Source organism: Hyperoodon ampullatus (assembly GCF_949752795.1).
Source record: "Hyperoodon ampullatus genome assembly, chromosome: 3".
Lineage (NCBI taxonomy): Eukaryota > Metazoa > Chordata > Mammalia > Artiodactyla > Ziphiidae > Hyperoodon > Hyperoodon ampullatus.
The window spans coordinates 93,582,837-93,602,789 of record NC_136916.1 but is presented as its reverse complement, the minus strand read 5'-3'; the positions used below and the strand labels follow the sequence as shown (position 1 = coordinate 93,602,789).

Here is a 19,953-nt window from a genome sequence, read left to right as displayed (position 1 = left end):
ACTTCCATAACCAATTTACAGAAGAAATAATAGATGTGCAAAGGTGAGTCATTAAGACTAACATGTAAGGAGTTTGATACATAATGAAAAAAGTATGGAACTTCCAAATAAAAACAGTGGATTTAATACACACATTTTCTTTAACTCTCTTCCAAAATCCCGCTAAGCAACAGTAAAGGGATTTTTTTTTTTTAATGCATTTTCAAGAAAAAGAGAACAGGAACTTCCCTGGTGGTGCAGTGGTTAAGAATCCGCCTGCCAATGCAGGGGACATGGGTTCGAGCCCTGGTCCAGGAAGATCCCACATGCCGCGCAGCAACTAAGCCCGTGCACCACAACTATTGAGCCTGTGCTCTAGAGCCCGCGAGCCACAACTACTGAAGCCTGTGAGTCTAGAGCCCGTGCTCCGCAACAAGAGAAGCCACCGCAATGAGAAGCTTGCGCACCGCAAAGAAGAGCAGTCCCTGCTCACCGCAACTAGAGAAAGCCCGCGCGCAGCAACTAAGACCCATCGCAGCCATAAATAAATAAATAAATAAATTTATTTTTAAAAAAAAAAGAAAAAGAGAACAAAGAACAGATAACCACAATAAAATTTTGGAAGAGTGGTCATCTATCTAGCAGACTAGTGAAAACTGCATTCCTAAGACAGCAGTGGAGAAAGCTAAGAAGTAACCCAAATTACACCTCAGAACTACCATGTCCCAAAAAAGATTCAGGACTTGGCAGTAGCCCAGGTAACTCTGGAAGTGGTGATGAGGGTAGTGCTAAAAACAGGAGGAAGACTGGCTGGAAATCTATTTAAGAAGCAGTTTAATCCCCAGATTCGCTCTTCCTGACCCTCCTCTGCCCTGGAGAGGGTAAAACAGAGCATCCCTGAACTGGAGGAAAAGAGGCACAGTTATCAGAAAGTACCAGACTGAAAACAGGGAGATTAAATGAAAATTTACATATTCAATGGAACCTGCACCTGCCTCTCAACACCCCCAGTCCTCTTCCATAATAGACTTCTAAAGCAATGGCAGACAGGAGGGAACCTGAACAAGACAAGATAAATCAAGACACTAACATTAGGGGACCCCAAAAATGGCCCTGCAGATCACACTACAGTAAATTCCAGACACATGAAGCACCAACCACCAATTCAGAACTTCTAATCAGTTTTCTAGGATTTCACTCTTAAAGCAGTCAGACAATCAAGGATTATTATCAGACTCTTGAGGAAAGCCTCTATAGAAGTCAAACATCGGGCTTCCCTGGTGGTGCAGTGGTTAAGAGTCCACCTGCCGATGCAGGGGACACGGGTTCGTGCCCCGGTCCGGGAAGATCCCACATTCCGCGGAGCAGCTGGGCCCGTGAGCCATGGCCGCTGAGCCTGCGCATCCGGAGCCTGTGTTCCGCAACGGGAGAGGCCACAACAGAGAGAGGCCCGCGTACCGCAAAAAAAAAAAAAAAAGTCAAACATCAAAACTAACTAAACTAACTAAAATCTATTTGAAGAAATAGTGACTATTGCAGGGAGAAAACTTCTCAGAAACTATTACTAATATCATTAAGGAGATAAGATAGTATACCCATGAAATGACAAAATGCTATTTTTTTAAAAAAGGGAGAACATTCAAGAAAAAAAAGAGTATAGAAATGAAAAACCCAAGAGTAGAAATTAGTGTTTCAGAGAAAGTTAAAAAATGGTTGAACCTGGCAGTTGCACTCCTAATTATATACAAGAAAAATAAAAATACACATCCGCGCAAAAACTTGCACACAAATGTACACAGCATTATTTATAATAACCAAGAAGGGGAAACAACCCAAATGTCCATCAACTGATAAATGGATGAATAAAACGTGGTATGTACATATACAGTATTATTCAGAATAAAAAGGAATGAAGTTTTGATACATGTCAGAACGTGGATGAACTGTGCAAACATTATACAGTAAAGAAACCAGTCACCAAAGACTACATATTGTATAATTCCACTTATGTGAAATGCCCAGAACAGGCAAATCCATAGAGACACAAAGTAGATTAGTGATTGACTAGGGCTGGGGGGTGGGGGAAATGGGAGTGACTGTTAATAAGCATGGGGTCTTTTGTTGGGGGTGGAGGGGGAGCATGATGAAAATGTTCTAAAATTAGACTCTGGTGAATAACTATACAACTTTGTGAATATACTAAAAGCCACTAGATTATACACTTTAAAAGGGTGAACAACACAATGCATGAATTATATCTCAATAAAGTGAGGGTTTTTTTTAAGTTTAAAAAAAAAATAGTCGAGGAAATCATCCAGAAAGTTAAACAAAAGGAGAGAGGGATGGAAAGTAGGACACAAAATAATAAAATTACAAGACTATTCTAGGAGTATGAATATCCAAACAATAGGTATTCCATTAAGAAAAAAAAAAAGAACAAAGGGGAAGAAATGAAATAATTAAATGTCCCTGAACTGAAGGGCTTGAGTTTCTAGATTGAGAGGGCTTACCAACACAATGAAGGAAAACAGACCTATGCCAAGGGTCTGGAAGTTTCAGAACACTGGGGATAAAAAGAAAAATCTACAAGATTCCAGTAAGGAAAAAAAACAGCTCAAATATTAAAGATCAAAATCAAACTGGCCACACTTCTCAACGGCAACACTGGAAGTCTGAAGACGGTAGAGCGATGCTTTCAAAAGTTTAAAGGAAAAATATTTCCACCTAAAATTCTATACTCCTACAAACTATGAATCATGTATGAGAATAGAAAGTATGCTACTAAAGAATGTCCTCCATCAAAATGAGGGAGTAAACCAAGCAAGAAGACACGGAGCCCAAGAGGAATCCAACACAAAGACAGGTAAGGACAATCTCCAAAGACAATGAAAGGGAGGTGACAGTTATATACCAGGAATAGAAGGCAATAGCACAGATTAGAACTCAGGAGGCTCCAAAAGTGGTTTCTCCAAAATGAAGAAGTTTGAGGCCCCTGAACATCTTGAAAGGAGATACTGACAACTGGTGGAAAGCCTAGGGTTGATTTAGTGAGAAGTTCGTGTGTTAAGGCAGAATAATGATTAATGCCCCCTTTCAACTTCAAAGCAACATTTTTAAGAATTTAAAGACATAGTACAAATTATACTCCAATAAAGACGTTTAAAAAAAAAGACATAGTACAAAATTCAAACATAAAAAGTATATCAAGATGTTCGATGACCCTGGAAATGTTCTAAAACTAGATTCTGATAACAGCTACACAATTCTGTAAATTTACTAAAATGTCACTAAACTATACACTTAAAATGGGTGAGTTTTATGGTTTGTAAATTATACCTCGATACAGTTGTTTAAAAAAAAGATGTTAAGAGGAAAAAACTTTTTCTATGATACTCACATGAGAAAACTCAGGCTGGGATGGAACAGGAAGTGACCCAGGAGTGAAGACTGGTGTGCTCTGAGATACCGGTGTTGAGGCTTGTGGTGATACAGTGGGCTCAGGTGTGAGAGGGGGGTTTTCTATCCCTACCGGTTCATCACCTTGGGGTTTCTTCTGAAAAGACTCTCCCCCTTCAGATAACACTGACATATCCATTGGCTCATCTAGTTTAAAACAGGAAAAACAAATTGAGAAATAAGCACTCATCGATACTATTCATGTTCCAATACCACTAATAACAATTATATTCAGATATTTTCATCCCTAAAAAAAACAGTGACAATTTTCAGAAAAGCTGATAGGTTAATAGAAGATTGAGTCCTAGAAATCTAGCAACACTTTATTCCCCTGGGGGAGGGAAGTCCACACTCCTAAAATACTCAGATACAGATTAAAATAGGGTTCATCTAGGAATACCCATCCATCCATATGATAGTAAATTAACTTGGTTCCTCTGAGACCCTTTCCTGATTATAGCTCAGTTTTCACATTTGCATAGGAACGCCCAGATTAATGGCACCTAATTTAACCACAGGCCTTGAAAGGCAGTGAACTTGTTCACCACTCTAAGTAAATATCTACATATTTATGAACAAATTTTATTTGCATTAACTGCTAAGTGCAGAGAGGTGGATGCCAGGACAAATAGAAAAGAAGGAAAAAAAAATCTATCAATGACAATCAGCAATGATTTATCAAAGAACAAAGTACAGGACACTAATCCTGAGACAAACTGCTCAGGAGGGAAACATAAACACAAACAAAACACAAAACACTGCTTTTCGTATAGTATCCTACCCACCTGTAGGCTAACAGGATCTTCCTCAGAGCCAGCCTAGCTTGCTAGGTATTTGATTCATCAACCCCTTTTCCCCTATCTTACAGCTTGACCCCAAACAGGCTTCCTTTAGACCACTCTAACAAAGCACCTATGCCATTTAGTTTTTCCCTATAATCCACATTCATGCTACCAGGTACCCACCCCACCTCCACCTCAATATCTACCCCTGCTGCTTAGCTTGGCCTCAAACGCACACTCCACTCTAATGCTAGGTTCGGGAACTGATGCTATAGGCCTTTATTACACTACCACAGCTGTGTTAAGTATTTTCATTACACCTTTTGATCTTTATTGCCGTGACAAAGCACTTATTAAGGACTGTTCTAAGCACTACATATAAAAAGGCTTTAGGTTAATATTCTTAGACAACAACAACAAAATACAAAAAAGCATACACAGTAGCACAGTTATGCACATATTAAGCAAATGCATTAAATCTAAAATATAACTGACAAAGGAAAATACAATGTTACATGAAAAAAAAAACACTGAGTCATATACATAACATGATCCCACTTGTGTAAACATACTTCTTTATATTTATGCATAGAAAACACTCTGAAAGGAAACACACATATCCAAATACTAATTATATCTGGACTGTGGTATCACAGGTGATTTTTATTTTCTTCTGATTACTTTCCCATATGCTTTCCAAACTTTCCACAGTAAGTACTAATTATGTTTACAGTCAGGGAGAAAGCATTTTTAATATAATTATTTTTATATATCTTCAGTGTTCACACTACAGATAGAAAAAATGGTCCTAAGGATAAGCCAAACTTAACTTGCATTAACAGCATTTTTTGTAGAATGGATTCACTTTTATTTTTCACTGAAGATATCACTAATCATGTTATGCTTAGAATGATATTAGTCCATTTGGATACCTACATTGATTTCAAGAGAAAATAGCCAGACACAAACTTTGTGACAGAAGAAAGTCTAAGATTAAATTTTGTCATGGGTAAATGAAAACCCATGAGCACAGGCTCTGGAGGCAGCTGCCCAAGTTCAAATCCTGCCTCTATGACTTAGTTGTGAAATCTCTCTGTGCCTCCATTTTCTCATCTGTAAAATGGGGCTAAAAGTAACACCTACTTCTTAGGACTGTTATGAGGATTAAAGAAAAAACTAAAAAAGAAACAAACAGAAGAACCTAGAATGAAACAGAAGCAAAAAGAACAGTGCCTGGCATAAAATAAGTGTTCAATAAATATTAGCTATTGTACCATTATTGATATGTGAAAGAATGAAAAGGAAAAAAATCATGGAATTTATTGGAAAAGGCTTTGTAGAAGTAGGAAAAATTTATAAATATCTTGAATGACTGGATAGGAGACTAGAACAGAGCAAAAGAGGTTTAGATAATGACATATATTAAGTAAAAAGAAAAACTTTCTTGTGAATAAAGTAATATAAAATCACTAGGTCCTCAAAGGAGGAAGGGAATTAAGTCAAAATTTCTACCACCTGCTCCTAACCACTCTTTGGCTAAAACTGCTTTGATAATAGCAGAAATAACCTATAAAGAACAAAAGAAACAATTTTTGGTTCCCTCTGACCAGTAACATGTTACCATGTTGCTGGAGACTATTAGGCCAATAGCAATAAAGGTCTTCATTATACTATTGATAATTCATTTGAGTTCAACTTGAACAATTTTCCCTTAAAGGTCTTTCCAAAAATTAAGTTGTCAATACAGAACTCTCAGAAGAATCAGTGCTAGAAGAGCAAAGAACTGAGGAAAGCACTTAACACTAGGCCACTCCCCTGAAGCTTAGACATGAGTCCTAGCAAATAGTTGAGGTCATAGTGTTCTAACACATAAAGGAACAGTACACTTCACAAGGCAGAAGAAGTGCTGCCCCTCTTCTAACCTGAGATCAACAGACAGATCAAGAGAGCTCACCTTTTCTCCCTTCTTGCTCTGTGGGACTGCTAGGAACGATAAAGGGGGTAGATCGGAAGGCGTCAGGGGAAGGAGCAACAAGGTCTGAGGAATTCCTTTATACAAAGAGAGAGCCACAGGTTATTTTACCACAGCTACAGCTTCGCACTTGCTTTCTACTTTTTAACAGCAAAAATATCTGTAACTCATTCAAGTACTTATTAGTGCTTCTCTCAAACAGCTAACTGACGTTGGTAGAAGAGCCATGAACAATACTTCAATAACTATTTCTCACATCAGACATATCCAAAATTAGAATTTAAAAAAAAAAGATTAAGGGAAAAGCCATATGATTACAAGAGAAAGTAAATGACCAGACACAAGGACATCATGACTGAAAAGCAGGATGAGATAGTGCTAAAAAAATTAATTCATCTGCAGATTTGAGACAAATATTTACTCCATTTTTTGCCTATTATGAGAAAGATCATGTACATTCCTATAAAAAAAAAAAAAAAAGCAACCTCTCTGCCCTAATACGGATAAAGAAATCCAACTACTGTCAACTCTAGCATAACCTCTTCTGCACCCCTATGCCATTAAATGGGAAGAACTGCTAGCCAAATGGAGCAGCAGGCAGCTTGTTTTGGACATGTAACAGTCTCTAAATAACTGGGCAGTCTCTTTCCTGGTGAAATCTTTGGGCTACAATTTTAAAATCTCCAAATGGGAGAGCAGATCTACCTGCCTTCGATAATTCCACTAAGTTCTTATTCCCCCAAATTCTTAAGCCTAGAGTTTACTTTTCAGTTTCAAAAAGACTTCTGGACTACCAACTTTAGCTCTTTCAACCTTAGCCTAAAACCATCAGGCACATGTTTCCTTGAAAGGGTTATTTTAGGCTTACTTACGTGGAAAGACTCTCCTGAACAAGAGACCTCTGACCAGAGAGTTGCAGGAGGTGCAAAGTGGTGGCAGGTGTGGAAGCCAGAGAACACCCACCTTCTTCCCTTGAAGGAGTACAGCAACCATCAGAAGCTACTGAGAAAAAAAAGAAAAATTCTAGTTGCATTTACTTCTCATAGACATTACTGAATTGTCAAAAAAACAAAACACACTCAGTAGTACAAAAAGCATAATATTCATATATCCACCCATGTTCCAAGAGGGCAGAAACTGTTTTCTAACTGCAGTACAATTAGTGGAATGCCACACTAATGCAAATCTTGAGTGACCATTAAACATCCTCTCCCTAATGAATTATGGGTTTCTTTAATAAAGAATTGACGAAAAAAACTCCTTAGTCCTTTCTGTCATGATCAAAGCTTGGAGAAGAAAAGCCAGGACGCTTAAACCTCTCCTTGGCTGCTCTTCTTTCTTCTCAAGTTTCTATTATAAGACAGCAAGCGAGCCCTTTATTCCAAGGTCTACCTAAGGTGAAGTAAAGATCATGCCATGATGCAGATGGGAGAAGTCAAAACGATGTGCATGACACCTGATGATATGAACGCAGCAATTTTCATGATTAGAACGTGGGCTCCTCAAAAGACAGAAAAAAATACTAAAGCGCAAGTAAAAGGATATATGAGCAGCCATTACTGATTTATACTATGAAGAGGCTCCTGTTGGTCCCTTCTCCTTAGCAACAAATGGAGTATCAGCTGTATTAATTGCAAAAACAAAGAAATTTCTTAAATACAACCTTGTGGCTTTAATGGGAGACCAGAAAAGGTTTCTTGGTGATGCTCTGTATGTCCTGCACACATTCACAGCATAGTACAGGAGTATAACCTTCTCTTCCTCCCTACTTACAACCAATACATCATATTTTTCTGATTGTTACTGAAGCTTTCTGGCTCTGTGAGGTTGCAGCATGGGGCACTGGTGGGGGTTAATGAAAAGTGAAACAAATACCATTCTAGTCTTCTAAAGGTATTATGTTCTTTCTGCTGGACCATAACTTCCTATTTGTGGCAGAGGAACTAATAAACAGATGAATAAGTGACTGTTACCCAGGTGAACATGAAAATCTTCACTTAATTATCATGATATTTAAGATTTGAAGACTTATGATAACAGAAATAGCTACTCTGTCCATAACATTAAATCTGCCATATTATTAGCTAGTATTCTTCAATATCTCCATTTCCAAAAGAGAAAGAAAATTATGCTAACACACGTTAAACAGCAATTATTTCCCCAAAGCCCTTCTCATTAATCAGCTAGAAACGTACTTTCCTTCCACACCACAAACAAGTCTGCACACCTATAAAGTGCCTTCTGACTTAAAACATTAGCCTCAGAACAGAAATAAAAAGTTTAGATCTTCAGAAAAGAAGAGCTACAGCAACTAATTACTCTTTGTACCTGTTTTATTGCTCTGGTCAAACAAGTCTTCCTGAGTTGACAAAACCTCAGGCTCCGGTGACTTCTGAATCTGCATCCCACCTTCCAGAAGTTCTTGAACAGACATTTGTTCTTTTGTTTCCACAGCAGCAAGAGAGCCTTTGGGACTAGCAGGCATGTCCTCTGACCTAGGAAATTCATATCACCAGGAGAAAAAGTTACCATGTTCAAAGGCCTTCATCTTTGAACAAAGAAGCATTTCCTGTTTTGTGTGTTTTCCTTTTTTAATTTCAAAACTTCCAGAAACTATTTATTAAAAGTGAAATAAGCTACATTTTATAATGATGCAAAGCCCTCAGCCCATTTCAAAGTGTGTCTCAGTCTCTCACAAAGCAATACCTCTTTTCCACTCCGCTCACTGCAGTGCTGCATGCTGTCCAAGATTTCTGATAAGTGAGTTAGGGATTTTTGTTTCATACGTTGTTATCTAGAGGTGCATGAAGCAGTGTGATCCAGACTGCAACAATGCCAGAACTAACAATGACCTCCCACAGAAAGAGCTTGGATGTAAATCATCCTCTGCACCAGCCACACACGTTATCTTCTGCTGACCTTTTTGATCTGATCTACTCAACCCAAGCCCCAAACCAAGACTCCTTCACACAAATACTACTTACACATGTAAGACACTCAACTGCTGGCTCCTTTCCAGAGACTTAGGAGGTTCACCTACTCTGCCATTCCCCAGAGTAAACAGGATAGCAAAACTACCTAGAGAGTAATTTCCTAAGGAAAAGTGGAAAAAGTCAGCCCCCGTTAAGCTGAGTGTTTTGCATTAGAAAGACTTCTCTTGATATTCAACTTTGTTCAGTACCCCATTCCCCACTGTTTCTACTGAAGAAACAAAAGAATACTAAATGTTTACTCATTCCCTCCTGCAAAATGGAAGCATCCCACTTGTCCTCTGCCATATCTAAACTTGAGGTATTGACCAGAGACAATGCTGTTTTGGATACAACAATCACCATAGGCAGAACAAAGGTATACTGCCAAGTCCCACCAAGTTAAGAGCCTGAAAGACACGGGAAAAGAATACCTCCCTATTTATCTATGCCATAAGCTACCAGATGCAGGATACCTGAGGACCCAAAGCAATCTGGGTGCTCCTCAAGTATAAAAACAGTAGACTTTCAAATATAATATTCTTGTGACTCTTACAACACTAGAGAATTTAGAAAGACATCCCACAGCGAGATAGTGCCTCTGCAGACAAAGAACAGAGAGGAGGAGTAGCAACCAAAGATTAAGGGATCATCTTTACAGTTAGAGCAGCAATAAATTTGGCTTGTAATACGCCTAAAGATAAGATGACACAATGAGAATTCATAAACAATAAATGTTTCTACTGGACCATAAATATGCCCAGGGCAAGGGGGAAAAAAAGAAATCAAGAATTTCTAAAAATGTTTCCACCTGGCCAAGTGAAATTAGTGTAACCCGATAGCAGAAACCCAAAAATACTTTCTAGAAAGAACTTGGTTTACCTTGCAGGTGGTGAATTTTGCTCTTCTACCACAGGTACATCCTTACTGGGCTGTGCTGCCACAGGGATATCCTTGCTGGGCTGTGCTGCCATGGGGATACCTTCATGCTGTGCTGCCATGGGGATACCTTCATTAGACTGTTCTTCATGCTTAATTGCTTAAAGTTTTAGAAGAAGACAGGAAGGAGGTATTTAATTTTTCAAAGTACTAGAAGTAGTCCCAAGTGCTTTTTAAAGGGCAGAGATTTTAAAGAAAGAAATACAAACTGAAAATATATACAGGCATCATTCCAGAAAGGAAAATAACCAATTACCCACTTACAAAAAACCTTGGTATGCAAGCCATCAACTGACAAGTACTCGCCAGACAACTCTACAACCTTACTATACTAACTTAGATTATATTAACTTAGATAGCTATAAGATATATCAAGGAAAAAACAACTAGCTCTAGCATGGGAGGAGAATACTTATAAACAAACTCTAAATGCCAGAAAACACGTTACATACCAATATTAGCATCCGCATCAGATAGCCTAGTATAAGCAGAGTTGGTGGTTACTGACTGTAGATTGTCTGCTTCACGTGGCACAGTTTGTTCCTCAACATCCTGGCTCTGGGAGAGTTCTAGAACCCCAAAGCCCAGCTGTGATGAGGCAGGATCTAGGAAGAAAACCCCAAGAAATTAGGTATCATCCCACAACATTATGTACTATGCAAGGTGCTGCCCTTTAGCAAAAGAAGGTCATATTAAGTCCTTCACATCAAAGCCCTGCCCCCCAAATTTTTTCAAAATAAAATTAAGAATAAAAGCACAAAAGCAAAGGGGGAAAACGCATAATGAAGCAAAAAACTGTGTACTTTACCTTACAAGCACCTACTAAAGGTAGACTATTTCTACTTTCTAAAGAAATACATAAGCCACCCCCCACCGCACATACACACACACGCAGAGAGCACTGTACTTCAGACTGTAATTCCACCCCACAAGGCATGCATCCCAAAAATATTTGAAAAACAAATGAATACAAAAGAAGTAGGAGTCAGTAAGCAGAAAGGGGGCTAAAAAATGAGCTAAAACTTCCTGAACACCAAATTAGGTGGATTATCTTAAGACTACCAGCAAATTTCCTAATGACTATTCTCAATTTAATGATAAGAAATCTATAGCCTGATAAAAGGGAGAAATTTAGACATCTGCATGCTCATGTTAAAGGGGTTAGACCAATCTACTATCCTGAAAAAGGCATAAAGCTACCTTCAGCACCAAGGGAGTGTGTGGTATCGTCTGAAATATCTCCTTCCTTTTCCTCTTTCTCCTTCTCTTCCACCTCTTCTTCCTTCTCTTCACCCACAGGAGGAGCAGATTCCACTGACATTCCCAAAACACTATACAGCAAAAAGACACAATCATGTGTTCGCAGATAGGCCGGGATATTTTGCTCAAAGAACTCTTTAAATTTTATTGTGACTCCCCACACACCAACCACGTTTTAAGCAAATTTGAAAAAGTAAAAAACCTCACCCCATTATTGCTTCTTTCTACAAAAGGCACCTAGAAGGTTAACAACTCAAAACACTGTAGTACAGAATAAGAGACAGAGGAAGAAACAAACATACTTGATTTTTATCTTTCTCTGAAAAAATCTGAGTAGGGATAGAAAAATCTTGCACTCAAGAGAATTACTGACAAGTGACAAGAGAAGATGTGCATTAGATGTGCAGAGAAGGGGCTCAAAAATACATCTATTGGGCTTCCCTGGTGGCGCAGTGGTTGAGAGTCCGCCTGCCGATGCAGGGGACACAGGTTCGTGCCCCGGTCCGGGAAGATCCCACATGCCGCGGAGCGGCTAGGCCCGTGAGCCATGGCCGCTGAGGCTGTGCGTCCGGAGCCTGTGCTCCACAACGGGAGAGACCACAACAGTGAGAGGCCCGCGTACCGCAAAAAACAAAACAAACGAACAAAAATCTATTTAATAGAACACAGTTCACAAAAGAATTTTAGCAAAAATTCTTAGAATACATAACATAGAACCACAGTGGCTGAAAAAAATTCAGGTAAGAGGTCTGTGTATTGACAAGAAGACATCACAGGTCAAAAAATGATAAACAAAAGTAAAAGACACATAAAAATTAGGAAAAAATATCTGCAACAATATAACGAAAGAATAGTCTCCATAATATACAAGGAACTCGTACGAAGAAGCTCAAGATATGAATGGACAAACAACAGAAAAGACAACTCACAAAAAAAAGAAATACAAGTATCTTTAAACATGTAAGAAATCAGAGAAACCATTTGTTGCCAATCAAATTAGAAAAGAAAAACTGTAAATACTGTACTACTATTCAGTGCTGCCCAAACCTGAGGTGAGATTAGCATTATCACATACTGTTTATGAGAGTATAAACTAATAGAACCTTTCTGCAGAACAACTGGGAAATATGTATCAAGAGCTCTAAAAAATGTTCATACCTAGTAATTTCAACTGTAAAAAATAATTTGAAATATGAAAAGCTCCTTATACAAACTTACTTTCGAAGTTCACTGTGACTAACAAACAACCTACTACTGTAAGCCCAACAGTAGGTAAATGATTAACTAATTTCATAATCCATAAAATGGAATTTATGCAGCCGTTAAAAATGTTCAAAACAACCAAATGCAACATGTAAACCATAAATCTGGACTGGATACTGGATAAAATATATATATGTATAAAAAATACGGGCTTCCCTGGTGGCGCAGTGGTTGAGAGTCCGCCTGCCGATGCAGGGGACACGGGTTCGTGCCCCGGTCCGGGAAGATCCCACATGCCGCGGAGCGGCTGGGCCCGTGAGCCATGGCCACTGAGCCTGCGTGTCCGGAGCCTGTGCTCCGCAACGGGAGAGGCCACAACAGGGAGAGGCCCGCGTACCGCAAAAAAATTAAAAAAAAAATAAAGCCACCTTTGAGACAACTTGGAAAATCTGAATATGCACTTATTACTAGGTGTTACAGAATCGATATTTTCTTAGGTGTGATAAGGGTATTATGATAATATAGGATAATATTTTTCTTAGGGGATGAATGCTAAAGTATTTGAGGGGAACTATGATTTCTGCAACTTTGTTTCAAAACAGTATATTTTAATACACATACACAGAAAAAATGCATAGTATCTTTTGAAAAAATGCATAGTATCTTTTCATCTCTACTGTGCGTTTAAACTTTTAAAATAAAAAACTTGGGGCAAATGTTATTTAGAGTTTTAATTGCCAGGGGAAATTAATTGCTCATGTTGTTAAGCAAAAGGGCCAAGAAACACACGAACTTTTACTTCCCATGTGTCAACTATGTTTATCAAGCGCACAACAACAACAACAAAAAACAAGAGAAAATAAGCCAAAATGTTTACAGCAATTAGCCTCTGGGTGGCAGAATTACAGATGACATTTTTGCCTCCTTGTAACATTTCATATAAAGACCATTAAGCATAAGTTTAATAAGCATAAAAGAGAAGAAAACATAAATTTGCAAAGTTGAGGACCATGATCCAAGGAAGAGAAAAAGGACTGAATAAAGACTTTCACAAAAATAAAATAGAATGTTACAACTGGGAGGACCAGATGCCTGACCCCAGGAAACATAGCGAAAGGAAGTCAAGAGCGTGTATGACAAAAAGTAGAAGAGCAATGAAAGACAGCACAAACCACACACCTTGGATCTTCCTCAGTCTCTTTTGGTGGTTTTCTTCAAGTTCCTAATGCTCGTAGGCACAGTGAGTCCTTGGACCTCTTCTTCACCTACACTCACCCCCTTAGTGATCTTATCCAGACTCATGGCTTTGAACATCATCCATATGCTTATGACTCTGCAATTTTAAATCTCCAGCTTAGACCTTCTCCAGACATTCACATTGTCAACCGCCTCCAACTGGCAATTGAAAAGGCAGCTCAACTTTAACAGGTCTATAACTGACCTTCCCCTACAGTCTTCTCATCTCAATTAACAGAAACTCCATTCTTCTAGTTCCCAAACGAAAAACATGGAATCACTGTTACCTCCTTCATCTCTCGCATACTTCACATCCAATCTACCTTTGAATCATATTTTCAAAAACCCAGAATCTCACCACTCCTCATCCACTTCTACTCTGGTCTAGCCACTGTCACATTTTGCCTAAATTATTTCAGTAGTCTCCTAGTAGGTCTTCCTGACTCTGCCCTTGCTCTCCCTTCAGACTAGTCCTTTTAAAATTTAATCTGAAGAGCTTTTTTTTTTTTTAATTTTTATTTTTCCCAGCTTTATTGAGGTATAATGGACAAATGAAAATTGTATACTCTTCAGTCTATTCTTGATCCAGCGGCCAGAGTGATCCTGTTTAAATCTAAGTCAGATCATGTCATTCCTCTGCTCAAAACCGTTAAATACTTTCCTAAGAGTAACAGCCAAATTCCTCACAATGATCCATAAGGCTTTATATATTCTCATTCCCTCTTTACTTCCCTGACCTCTTCTCCCACTCCTCTCAAGCACTGCACGCCAGCCACACTAACCTCCTTGTCATTTCTCAATTATTCCAGGCACATGCTTCTCTCAGGGCCTTTGCATTTGCTGTTCTCTATGCATGGATTACATTTATCCCAAATAATAGCAGAGATCACTTACTTAAGATTTTTAGTCAAATGTCACATCACTAAAGCATCCCCTAAGTCACCCTACCTAAACTTGCAATTCCTTTGATGTTTCCCATCCCCTTTTCTGCTTTATTTTTCTCTTCAGCCCTATCAGAGTCTAAGATACTATATATTTTTACTTATCTATCATGTATTGCTATATCCCATATCAGAACTTAAGCTCCATTAAGGTCTAGGGTTTCTTATCTCTCCTGATCACTTTGTATCCCCAAAACTCAACAGTGTTTGGCATATAGGAAATACTCAATAAATATTTAATTAGAATGATTAGGTGAATCAGAAGAGGCTTGAAATTAATCCAATTATAGACAAAAAATAGTACTGATATTAAACTTTTCTCCACTATCCAAAACTGATGGAAAAAGAAAACAAAGGTTTAAATATATTATTTAGAAATACAGAAGTAGCCAATAAAAGAAATAAAACAATTATCAAAAATTAGAAGAATATTGTTGTGAGTTAAAACCTCATCTTTCATTATGGAACTCAAGTGTCTTAATTTGATAAAACAAGAAATGGTAACACAACAGTGTTACTTAGTTTTACAACAGTATTAAGAGCTAGGAAGATAACCTCCCGAAGAAATAAAAGCACAAACACTTAAAAACCGTTACCTCTGTGAAAGGGGACCAATGGTGGGAATGGACTCTTTGCTTTTCATAGTAAGTTCTTTTTAAAATAAATTATGTATTTATATCACTCTTAAAAATATTTCACAGATCTCATCAAAATTAAAAACATGCTCTATGGAAAAAAACCTCTTAAGAGGATGAAAAGCTACAGAGTAGGAGAAAATATTTGCAAACCACATATGCTACAAAGGACTAATATATAGAATATATAAAGAAGTCTCAAAACAAAATTTAAAAAATCCAGTTAGAAAATAGGCAAAAGACATGAACAGACATTTCCTTGAAGAGGATGTACAGATGGCAGAGAAGCACATGAAAAGATGTTCAACATCATTAGCCATTAGGGAAATGCAAATTAAAACCTCAATGAGATATCACCACACACTTATCAGAATGGCTAAAATAAGAAATAGTGACAACACCAAATGCTGGTGAGAATGGAGAGAAATTGGATGTCTCATACACTGCTAGTGGGACTGTAAAACGATACAGCCATTCTAGAAAACAGTTCAGCAGTTTCTTAAAAAAACTTAACAGGCAACTACCATATGACCCAGCAATTGCCCACCTGGCCATTTATCCTAGAGATATGAAGACTTACAAAAACCTGTATGCAAATGTTCATAGCAGCTTTATTTACATTAGCCAAAAACTAGAATCAACCCAGATTTCCTTCAATAGGCAAATGGTTAAACAAATTGTGGTACATCCATACCATGGAACACTACTCAGCAATAAGAAGGAACAAACCACTGATACATGCAACAACTCATATGGATCTCCTGGGACTTATGCTAATTGAAAAAAGCCAATCCCGAAGATTATATACTGTATGATCCTATTTATATAACATTTTAAATGACAAAACTTTACCAATGGAGGATGGTCTTTTTTTTTTTCGTCCCACTTCACGGCTTCCTGGATCTTAGTTCCCCACCCAGGGATTGAACCCACACCCTCAGCAGTGAAAGCACAGAGTCCTACCCACTGGACCACCAGGGAATTACCCAGAGGATGGTCTTAATTAGTGGTTGCCAGAGGTTCATGTGTAGGAGAGGGAGGTGGGTGTGGTTATAAAAGGGCAACACTGGAGCTCCTGTTCGGCATTTTGACCTCAGTGGTGGATAAACCTACACAGGTGATTAAGCTGTATAAAAATTAATACACACATGAGTACAAGTAAAACTAGGGAAATGTGAATAAGTTCATTGGATTTTATCAATGTTGATATTCTGGCTGTGAAAGGATACTATAGTTTTGCAAAGTGGTACCATTGGGGGAAACTGGGAAAAGTGCACAAAGAATCTCTTTGTATTATTTTTCACAAATGCATGTGAATCTACAATCATCTCAATTTTCTTAAATGTTTAACGGGGAAATAAAAATATCCTCAGCATCATATTTTAGGACACTTCATGTTTAGGACCACAGGCTTACATCACAGTAGGACATTAGATAAGAGAGGAAGATCTTTTGGAATTTTATGATATATACAAGTTCACAAGCAGCCTTTTTCAAAATATCTGCATTAGTGAATAAAGACAACATAAAGAGATCAGTATACGTGTGTTTTGAAGAGCTTTCATTCTTTTGGAATCAACCCCACATTCTCTGCGGTTTTTGTGGCCTTTACACATGCTGCTCCCTGTGTCTGGAAAGCTCCTCCTCCCACATGCCACACTTCTCCCCAGCCCTTCAACTATGCCTAACAAATTTGTATTTATAGTTTAGATCATCCTTCTCACAAAGGTTTTCCCTTATCCCCCATGTTAGGTTATATATTATTTTTTCCCTCTTTACAATGATCACAGTTCTCACTGAATAGCTATTTATGTAATTATTTAACATCTGCTTCCTCTATTAAATTGTAAGCTCCAGAATGGCAAACATGCTTTAAAACACCTACCACAGTGCCTGCACGTTTACTGAATGTAAGCATTCAAGTATTTTTTTTAAGGAAAGAGCAACACCTTGATGCAAAAAGGGAAAAGAAGTAGCATGACACTTCTCAAACAGTACCCATTCATTTATAACAAGGGGTACACACGCATTCTGTCCCCACTGGTTCAAACTCAGATGCTGAGCCACAAAAACACAGATAAGCCTGGCACATGTTCCTAAAGAGGTATCACAAAAACTTAAATGCCTACAAAAAGCAAAGAAAGGTAACATAAATGAGTTAAGTGGCTGGGTTTAAGAACAAAAGCACAAGCCCTAGGATAAATGAAAAAAGAATACCTGGCCTCAGTATCCAAATACAGCAGTAAGTTACAGGCACTATGACAGACCATAGCACTCATGCCCTATCTAAGCAGAGGCTGGCTGCTCACAGCTCCCGCCAACTGCTGCCAATAATATAACAGTTGCATTACTTCCGGCCTAGTAATCCCAGAAGCTGGAAATCTAAGTTCTATGTGAAATTTCCCTATTTTTAAATTCTATCAACTAATTCAAATATATTTTACAACTATGTGTGGGCCAACTAGAACCCACCTGAGGGCCAAAATAAGTCCACCAATTTGGGGATTGTTCTAAAGCATCCAACTGATGATTTGAGAGAAAAAATTTAAGTGCAAACACAGAGTATTAAATAGAACACAAACACACACACACAAAAAAGCACTCATTTTTGAGATAAAACCCTAGTCTTTGACCTCAAACTAACATCCTCCTCTCTGACTACCTCCCTTTTCTATTCCACCACCCCAAGACTCCTACGTTCTCCTTTGACCTTAGGAGAATTGGGGTATTGAATAGTAAAAAAGAAAGAGAGGCACTTGAGTCAGAAGGACTCAAAGCCCAGCTCTGTCACTTACTAGCAATGCATTCTAGAGCAAGGTTTTTAACTTCTTTGCCTATCACTTCCCCGCCTAAGTAAGGGAAGAAATATAATGTGTTCATAGTACAACTACTTTAAGGATGAAATTAAATGGCAGTATATATCAAACATCCCATCTAGTGCCTAACATAGAGGATAAACTCAATAAATGGACAATGTAAAGATATACAGGAGACAAAGTAAAAACTGAATACCGTTTAGGGTATGAATTAAACATTCTGGGTCTAAAACTGGAGAGGTTCTTTGGTTGGTAGGTAGAAACCATGCTTAACTGTTTTGATAATATACCTAAATATTTTTTGATTATTTCTTCTAGTAATAAGTCATATCCAAGCTAAGAATAAGGAATGCTTGTTTCACATGCACAAGGTATATCACAATTTGAATAATGTAGGTGCAAAAAAAATGTTCCCACCTCACAAAAGAGATTCCAGCTATCAGTACCAACAGAATGCTAGTTAATACAATTCTCAAATCCCACTCCCTAATTCACAAAAATAAGATTAATCCTTTTATCCTTGGAACGAGACAACAGGTACAGATAAAAAAAACTGATCTACTAATACATTTAAATAAATTCCTTCAAACACTAGTATACCTGCTTGTCCTATTTGGCTGAGGTAACTGTTCAATGACCTGACTGATAGAACCACATGTGTCCAAATGAGAAGAATCCATAGACTCTGAAAAAAATAAATGGATATTAGCAGAAAAGGCATTTACCACCAAACTGTAATACAAATTCAAGAATGCAGACTATACCAATCTAATCAGCTACATTAGAAAACCAACCTTTTGAGTACCTATTGTGCACCAGATACTGCGTCAGACTTCCTTACATACATTCACCACAACCACATAATGTTTATATCCACCCAGCTCCAACAAGAGCACCCTTGCAAAAGGGACCTCACCTGCAGCTTTGTTTTCTTTCAGATGTTCATTGAAGCCACTATTACTGTCTCCTTGTTCTTCTCCAGCTGTTTGTTCACTATTGGACACAACGTCCTAGAAAATATACGTATATACATACACATCCCAGAAAATATACATACAAAATATACATACATAATGTATACATACATAATATACATACATAACATGAAATATACATTTCATAATATACTATATATGAAGTAATCCAAAATGATTTTATTTTCCAGCCAACTTTATGCAAAAGATAGTGATCTCCTAAGTACTTACTTTGCAGCTTGGTCTAGATTAGGGGGAAAAAAAAAGTCTACTCAATCATTTCCAAGCAACCTATCACTCACCAACACAGGGTTCTCTTTGTGCGTCTGTAGATTAGGAAGGTGTCGAGATAGCATACTGAAGCGAGAACCAGAATCATCGTCTAGAACCTGGCTTTCAGGCTGAGAATCTTCAATGATCAGGCAAGGAGTGTCTTGCTGAGAGAAATCTGACTCCAACTGACTTCCAGTGGGGTCCATCTGCTCCCCTGGAATGGAATAACAAAAGATCAGTTCTGTGTAACCTACTAGCCTTCCTCATGCAGTCTGAGCTTAAATAATGAGGCGGAAGTACAAGACCTGGAAAGGGGGACCAGTGTAGGACTCTTCCAATTAGAACATTATAATCGCTGCAATCACTTTCCTATCATACCTTCCAAGGCCCGATTTCCTCGTTATTTACAGTCAGCCTGCCTATCCTTCTCTCCCCCTTCCATCACCTTCCCGTAGACACCCTTTCCCCTCCTTCCTAACCTCTTCTCTCCCCGCCCCTTTTTCCATCCCCCACAACTC

General features: G+C 38.2%; 1 protein-coding gene across 4 annotated transcripts in view; it reads right to left on the bottom strand.

Moving 5' to 3' along the window:
- The window catches only part of TP53BP1 (tumor protein p53 binding protein 1), a 73,847-nt gene extending 54,200 nt beyond the window's left edge, over window positions 1–19,647 (bottom strand). For 3 of the 4 annotated variants that reach the window (XM_079700465.1, XM_079700467.1, XM_079700468.1), the window contains exons 1-10: window positions 19,465–19,647; window positions 19,105–19,198; window positions 18,789–18,873; window positions 11,298–11,428; window positions 10,550–10,702; window positions 10,041–10,197; window positions 8,518–8,684; window positions 7,062–7,191; window positions 6,172–6,266; window positions 3,377–3,582 (exon numbers count right to left, since the gene is read on the bottom strand). In XM_079700465.1, coding sequence (XP_079556591.1) covers window positions 3,377–3,582; window positions 6,172–6,266; window positions 7,062–7,191; window positions 8,518–8,684; window positions 10,041–10,197; window positions 10,550–10,702; window positions 11,298–11,428; window positions 18,789–18,873; window positions 19,105–19,198; window positions 19,465–19,641 — 1,395 coding nt within the window. In that variant the 5' untranslated portion in view covers window positions 19,642–19,647. The remainder of the gene's footprint in view (window positions 1–3,376; window positions 3,583–6,171; window positions 6,267–7,061; window positions 7,192–8,517; window positions 8,685–10,040; window positions 10,198–10,549; window positions 10,703–11,297; window positions 11,429–18,788; window positions 18,874–19,104; window positions 19,199–19,464) is intronic. The other variant, XM_079700466.1, reaches the window with a different exon arrangement.
- Between the last annotated feature and the right edge of the window lie 306 nt (window positions 19,648–19,953).